This window comes from Chanodichthys erythropterus, chromosome 13 (assembly GCF_024489055.1).
Source record: "Chanodichthys erythropterus isolate Z2021 chromosome 13, ASM2448905v1, whole genome shotgun sequence".
Taxonomy (NCBI): domain Eukaryota; kingdom Metazoa; phylum Chordata; class Actinopteri; order Cypriniformes; family Xenocyprididae; genus Chanodichthys; species Chanodichthys erythropterus.
In genome coordinates, this window is record NC_090233.1 from 37,962,189 (window position 1) to 37,970,576 (window position 8,388).

At 35.3% G+C, this 8,388-nt stretch overlaps 1 protein-coding gene across 1 annotated transcript; it reads right to left on the bottom strand.

Annotated features, from left to right (window-relative positions):
• Positions 1-5,499: 5,499 nt before the first annotated feature.
• Positions 5,500-8,077, bottom strand: rhogc (ras homolog gene family, member Gc). The gene is made up of 2 exons (XM_067406700.1): positions 7,773-8,077; positions 5,500-7,445 (listed from the first exon to the last, which is right to left on the bottom strand). The coding sequence occupies exon 2, from the start codon at positions 7,420-7,422 to the stop codon at positions 6,847-6,849; it is 576 nt and encodes a 191-aa protein (XP_067262801.1). The 5' UTR covers positions 7,423-7,445; positions 7,773-8,077; the 3' UTR covers positions 5,500-6,846.
• Between the last annotated feature and the right edge of the window lie 311 nt (positions 8,078-8,388).

The window sequence follows — 8,388 nt, forward strand, 5'->3', positions numbered from 1 at the left end:
CGTTATTCTAACATTAATCTAATGTTCCCAGAACATTAGTTTTTGGTTCTCAGAACATTATTCTAACGTTAATCTAACGTTCCCAAAACGTTAGTTTTTGGTTTGTATAACGTTATTCTAACATTAATCTAACATATCCAGACCGTTATTCTAACATTAATCTAACTTTCTCAGAACGTTATTCTAACATTAATCTAACATTCCAAGAACGTTAGTTTTTGGTTTGTATCACGTTATTCTAACATTAATCTAACGTTCCCAGAACGTTATTCTAACATTAATCTAATGTTCCCAGAACATTAGTTTTTGGTTCTCAGAACATTATTCTAACGTTAATCTAATGTTCCCAGAACCTTAGTTTTTGGTTTGTATAACGTTATTCTAACATTAATCTAACATTCCCAGAATGTTATTCTGACGTTAATCTAACGTTCCCAGAACGTTAGTCTTATATATATCGAACGTTCCCAGAATGTTATTCTAACTTTAATCTAATGTTCCCAGAACGTTAGTTTTTGGTTAACACTATTCTAACATTAATCTAACGTTCCCAGAACATTAGTTTTTGGTTCTCAGAACATTATTCTAACGTTAATCTAATGTTCCCAGAACCTTAGTTTTTGGTTTGTATAACGTTATTCTAACATTAATCTAACATTCCCAGAATATTATATTTTGGTTCCCAAAACATTATTCTAACGTTAAACTAATGTTCCCAGAACGTTAGTCTTTTATATATCGAACGTTCCCAGAATGTTATTCTAACTTTAATCTAATGTTCCCAGAACGTTAGTTTTTGGTTAACACTATTCTAACATTAATCTAATGTTCCCAGAACATTATTCTCAGAACATTATTCTAACGTTAATCTAACGTTCCCAAAATGTTAGTTTTTGGTTTGTATAATGTTATTCTAACATTAATCTAACATTCCCAGAACATTAGATTTTGGTTCCCAAAACATTATTCTAACGTTAAACTAATGTTCCCAGAACGTTAGTTTTTGGTTTGTATAACGTTATTCTAACATTAATCTAACATTCCAAGAACGTTATTCTAACATTAATCTAATGTTCCCAGAACATTAGTTTTTGGTTCTCAGAACATTATTCTAACGTTAATCTAACGTTCCCAAAATGTTAGTTTTTGGTTTGTATAACGTTATTCTAACATTAATCTAACATTCCCAGAATGTTATTCTGACGTTAATCTAATCCAGAACATTAATTTTTGGTTTGTATCACGTTATTCTAACATTAATCTAACGTTCCCAGAACGTTATTCTAACATTAATCTAATGTTCCCAGAACATTAGTTTTTGGTTCCCAAAACATTATTCTAACGTTAATCTAATGTTCCCAGAACCTTAGTTTTTGGTATGTATAACGTTATTCTAACATTAATCTAACATTCCCAGAATGTTATTCTGACGTTAATCTAATCCAGAACATTAATTTTTGGTTTGTATCACGTTATTCTAACATTAATCTAACGTTCCCAGAACGTTATTCTGACGTTAATGTAATCCAGAACATTAATTTTTGGTTTGTATCACGTTATTCTAACATTAATCTAACGTTCCCAGAACGTTATTCTAACATTAATCTAATGTTCCCAGAACATTAGTTATTGGTATCTCATAACATTATTCTAACATTAATCTAACATTCCCAGAATGTTATTCTAACGTTAATCTAATGTTCCCAGAACATTAGTTTTTGGTTCTCAGAACATTATTCTAACGTTAATCTAACGTTCCCAAAATGTTAGTTTTTGGTTTGTATAACGTTATTCTAACATTAATCTAACATTCCCAGAATGTTATTCTGACGTTAATGTAATCCAGAACATTAATTTTTGGTTTGTATCACGTTATTCTAACATTAATCTAACGTTCCCAGAACGTTATTCTAACATTAATCTAATGTTCCCAGAACATTAGTTTTTGGTTCTCAGAACATTATTCTAACATTAATCTAACGTTCCCAGAACGTTATTCTAACATTAATCTAATGTTCCCAGAACATTAGTTTTTGGTTCTCAGAACATTATTCTAACGTTAATCTAACGTTCCCAAAATGTTAGTTTTTGGTTTGTATAACGTTATTCTAACATTAATCTAACATTCCCAGAATGTTATTCTGACGTTAATCTAATCCAGAACATTAATTTTTGGTTTGTATCACGTTATTCTAACATTAATGTAACATTCCCAGAACATTCGTTTTTGGTTCCCAAAACATTATTCTAACGTTAATCTTATGTTCCCAGAACCTTAGTTTTTGGTTTGTATAACGTTATTCTAACATTAATCTAACATTCCCAGAATGTTATTCTGACGTTAATCTAACGTTCCCAGAACGTTAGTCTTATATATATCGAACGTTCCCAGAATGTTATTCTAACTTTAATCTAATGTTCCCAGAACGTTAGTTTTTGGTTAACACTATTCTAACATTAATCTAACGTTCCCAGAACGTTATTCTAATGTTATTCTAACGTTAATCTAACGTTCCCAAAATGTTAGTTTTTGGTTTGTATAATGTTATTCTAACATTAATCTAACATTCCCAGAACATTAGATTTTGGTTCCCAAAACATTATTCTAACGTTAAACTAATGTTCCCAGAACGTTAGTTTTTGGTTTGTATAACGTTATTCTAACGTTAATCTAACATTCCCAAAATGTTAGTTTTTGGTTTGTATAACGTTATTCTAACATTTATCTAACATTCCCAGAACGTTATTCTATGTTCCCAAAATGTTATTCTAACGTTAATCAAACGTTCCCAGACCGGTGGGTTTTGGTTTTTAAAACATTATTCTAATGTTAATCTAATGTTCTTATAATGTTATAACATTTGCAGAACGTTAGTTTTTGGTTCCCAGAAGGTTGATTTTAAGGGCCTGAGCACCGATGGGGTGAGGACCCTATAGGGTATATGTCGAACATCACATGACCAAACCGGAAAACTGGTCTCATTGCATTCGCTTGTCAGAGAAAGTGTTAACAGCAGTATGAACTGACGGGATATCTATGGACTTTTAAAGCGGAACTCAGTAAGATTTGCGAAGCTCCCCTTACAGATTCCTTCAGTGAATCACACTGTCGTTAACACTCCATGCGCAGCTCTGGACTACAACGACTACAACACTCACCAGCGCAGTAGTTTTGCAAATACAGTACAAGAAATCTTGATGGAAGTGGGTAATTTTCGAAATTGTCTTATAAAGTCATAATATATACATTGTTTTTGAATTACCGTAAAGCATTTTGTCACTCTCGCGTGAATGTGAACATGAGGCGAGATTGTGTCGGGTCGATGCAGCTCAACTTGCAAGTGCTTTTTTGTAGACATGCCAGAGGGGGTTAGTGCACGCCTCAAACACACCCCTACAAGTCAATTAACCATCGTAAGGACTTAGAAAACTATTTATGAAGGTAAAAAAAGTTACTTAGTTCTGCTTTAAGGTAGTGAAACTACCTAGTTTATATTGTTATAGGTATTTTATTCTATTAAATATCTAAACGTTAGTGTGAAGAAGAAAAATTAAAAAAGCTTTTAAATATCAATCTGCATAAGCGGGGAACATCAGTTATGCTCATCTTTGCTCGCTCCTTTTAAGTTATCTTGAATAAAACAGCTTATTTTTCATGAAGCACATACAAAAGACCTAAACCAGAAGCGGACTAATCTGTTTTACAGAAAACGGAAGTTAGATTGCGCATAACCCCTATTGTAATTGCTCAGTCAATTATTATTCTTCTCCTAAATGAATTGCATTTTTGAGGGCCTAAACATGCTCGAAAACGTATGAAACTTTGCACACACGTCATGCATGTCACCCACTATTCACTGTCTTCCCAAGGCCACCGGGTGGTGGTGGCCCCGGGTGTGAGGGCCCTTTCATCGCTGCTTGCAGCTTTAATTCTTAAGTTGTAATTAAATTAATAGTTCACCCCCAAAAAATCTGTCATCATTTACTCACCTTCATGTCGCTGTTTTACAAGTCATACAAGTTTGACATGAGGGTAAGTAATAACAGAAGTTTCATGTTTTTGAGTCAACAATCCCTTTAATGACTATAAAGTTATGTCATGTAATTGTGCCAAATAGTGGCATTTGTTTTCAAAGGCTTGTTTAAAAATAGTAGCAATAAACTGAATAAACCAAAGTTTGGTTTGGTTTGCTTTTATTAGTAGTTAGTTGCCAAAACTACTAACTAACCGCTTGACTAACACATTTGTCTGATATTTAAAATGTTGAATGTTTGATTTACATGATATAATTTATATGAATAGATCATTAATGAATGGTTAATAACACTGGTCTACAGCCAAAATGCTTTTGAAATAAATGTAGTCAAACTGTACTAATTCTGGGTCACTGAGAACGAAAATTATGCTTAAAATAGATGATTGGCTCTAGTTTTCGAGATATACTATTGGGTCAGTAATACAACAGTCTTAATGTTGTCTTGCCATCAATTAGATTTATCATCTAGATTTTTTTACACCGAACATGCATGGCATGGCAAGCAGTTTTACCAGAACATTATAACAATGGTGAAATGCTATCAGGACAAATGGAGCCCACTATTACAGACGATTGCTGGACAGTGACAAGAAATGCTACATTAAATGAATGCAGACAAGCTAAGAAGCGCACAGTAGACACTGAATAGGACTAAACTATGTACATAATAGTTTTTTTGCCTTTTGTTTCATAATAAACTTGATTTATGTAACCCTTTTGCTGATTTTTAAATGTTTACATAAACAGGACAGGTGATAGGTACTATCTACCCAATTTAAAATGCAAAATCTTAAATATCTCGGAAACAATAGCCAATTAGCTTTATTTGTCATGTTTGAATTCAGCACATCAAATACATAATAAATAGCACATTTTATCTCTGAAGCAGATGTCCTTTAAAAAAATGTAGACCAATGTAATTCAGATATTAATATAATTTTACAGTCTTTTATGTTTTTCACTTTCTACTTGAGTCTTTTAATGACATTATCCACATATTAGGATTTTTTTTCTTATATTACACATGTACTACTAACCAACCAAACTTTTTTCCATAAAGGATGGTGGAATAATTTAACATTCATTTAAAAACATTACCAAAATCTCTAGTCTAAATTTCACAGCATATTTATATATATATATATATATATATATATATATTAGAGTGTTTTGTTGGAATCAATTGTGGGTTAATATAGCAAACACTGAAATGTTACATCATCCACGAAACAGAAATTAGCTCTGTGCCAACTGTCTCTCTCCTACTTTTTCGTAAAGGACAACCTGTCCCAAAATAAATGTTTAGCATTCAGACCTAAACATTAGATCATTACTCTAAGAACAATGCCTCAACACAAATTACACATACACAACTGACGGTTTTGTTCATCTGTGAAAGCATTGTGAAGAACGTCAGAAAGATGCAGCTGTTCTTTCTTTCTCTCACTTGTTCTCTCTCATTCCCTCTTTCTCTCTGCGTTTATAGAGCATCATGAACAAATCTGAGGTCAAAGAACAGAAGCCAACCATTCTGATTTACTTTAAAACTGGTTTATTTTCTCATGCAAGTGGAGGTATATTCTTAAACAATAATGACAGTTTCAAGAAATAAAAACAGCTGTAATACAAAAAAAAAAAAAAGTGTGGTATTGATGTCCTAAAAACAAAATTGTTGACAAAGCAGCTTTTTGCTAAAAATGAAACAGCTGATGTTTATTATACAAAAGGTAGACATTCAATATATAAAATGCAAATGTTGACCCAAATGAAGCCTAAACCTGAATGTTTGGAGTGTTTGTGTACATTAACCACAGTCTGGATGTTCCTCATATAACAGAGATGTAAGATATCTCCTTCAATATTTCTTATTAGGGCACTTCATTGGAGTAGGTCAACATTCATGATAAAATACAAAATAATACAAATATTAGTGGCACTTCAGATTCAATAACAGGGTGGTAAATTGTGAGGATTCAGGCACAACAAGCCAAATAGAAAGATCTTCATTTCTACCCCAAGGGTGTTATAAAAAAGCACTATATCCCTTCATTTACAGCTCTAATAGAAGGCAGGTGAGCTACAGCAGCTCTCTGTAAATTTTCAGCAGCCCTTTCCAGCAATAAATGTCAAATGGCACCCAAAGTAGCACCCTAGACGAAACGAGCAGAGAGGAAGAAGCTCGTGAGATGTACGGGCTGAGCTGCTAAAGGCACGATGGGATTACACAGCACTTCCTGAGCTGTCGATCAACACTATAAATGTCAGAGATCAATAACAGGCAACAATACAGGAAAAATGGCATGTTGTGGTAAACACAGGCCATCAAACCTATAGGCCTTAGGGCCTCACATTAACAGCACACAATTTGGGGGATCTGCGAGCCCTCATAATTGTATTACTGATGCGGTAAGGCAAAGACAGCACCTTCATAAGACCTCTGGTCACATTAGACTGAATTTACACTTTGGTGCATGAAACATCCTCTGAGTGATTCCTTAAAATATGCTGGGGTTTAAGGCATTATAAGAAGGCAGATGTCATTGGTGCCTGTAGTCCTTCAGACAAATTCACTACACTGCCTGATTTTAGATTACAACACCACAATTATGTCTTAAGTGACATGTATGTAATTTTGAGACACAAATACACAAGCACAAACAGTCTCATTCTCCCTCATTATCAGTCTGTGCACCTATTGCTAAACTGTAGTGTAGAGATAGGAACAAAAAGTGGTAGCAACACACAATCACAAGACTAACTTACAGTCCACCCTTCATAAAATCTCTCTCACACACACATCCTCATGTAGTTATAACAGCACACATTTCTTGGTGTGCTTCTTGGCGTTGGGATAGAGAACGGCCCTGACTGCTTCATTGAAGACCTCTCTGACTCCTTCCTGCAGAAGGGCTGAGCACTCCAGATATCGCACCGCACCTATGCTCCTGGCCAGAGCGCTGCCCTGCTGCGGAGTGGTCGGACTCATGCCCTGCTCCTTCAGCTTCTCCAGGGTCTCCTTGTCCCCCCGCAGGTCTCTCTTAGTGCCCACCAGCAGCACGGGCACGCCAGGACAGTGGTGGCACACCTCCGGGTGCCATTTATGTCTGACGTTGGCGTGAGAGGAAGGACTAGCCACAGAGAAACAGATGATGAACACGTGTGTTTGTGGGTAAGAGAGGGTTCGCAGGCGGTCATATTCCTCCTGACCGGCCGTGTCCCACAGGTTGAGGCTGACGGCGCGGCCGTCCACACAGGTCTGAGTGCTGTAGTTGTCGAACACCGTAGGAATGTACTCGTCTGGGAAGGCATTGGTGGTGTAGGAGATCAACAGGCAGGTCTTTCCCACTGCACCATCACCAACAACAACACACTTTATGGTCTGCATTTTGTTGCCTGGCACAGGGGTCCCTGAAAGAGAGAGAGAGAGATTTCATATCTCACTATACATGTACCAGACTTAGCAGATAACAGCTCAGACAGTGAAACCGCACATAATGTTACTATACAGCAAGGACTACAAAATAGCTGTTTATCTGTAAAGAAAAATGACTTCATAACAGTTCTTTTTTCCAGGTTAGATCTCTGAAAGCAACAAAGACCCAAAACAAAGTAACAAATCTGCTCAGCTAGTACGTTAGCAGCTGATCTCATAAATAAAACCATCCATTGTGGGATTTAGTAAGGTAGCATCACATAACCGTTATTAAAAATATATTTATTTAAAGTAAAACTCACTGTGTTTGGGTGGTCTGGAGAGCTGGATGAGTGTTTGCTTTGAGCTGCTCAAGTTTCCATCATCGCAGCGGCAAAGGCGCTTTGCTAACCGACTAGCGGATGAGCCTCACATTAATCAGTTATTAAACATAGACAAACAATTCCTGAAGGTCGGTAACTACGCGTAACAACCGCTCAAAACCTGAAAAAAACATCGAAAGTCTCGAAATAATTTCATATGAACACCATTTAATGTAATTAATACAAATTGTTCTCTGTGTTTCGCAGTCCTTTTCTCTCACTGGCTCATTCTTCAACTAAACGGAGACGACATAGCGGAACACGCCCATGTCGCAAAGCATATGGGAAATGTAGTGTAGTTTCAGAGTAAAAACTACAAATTTTTGAATTTACATTTATGTATAAATGATTATGATTAACAATCAAAATATTAATACAATTAATATTAACACAAGTACGGTTGAATTATGGTATTAATGTACTAACTTTTATAATGGTTTTAACACGTTGTACCTTCTAATTGTCCTTTTTATGACACTATCTACACATGTAGGCTAGCTTACATGTAATTAAACCAAATGTCTCAATGTGAATTGCAGTCCTTTTCTCTTACTTG

What these genes read in the sequence shown, in the direction of transcription:
- rhogc (XM_067406700.1), bottom strand. Translation starts at nt 7,422, where the DNA reads ATGCAGACCATAAAGTGTGTTGTTGTTGGTGATGGTGCAGTGGGAAAG.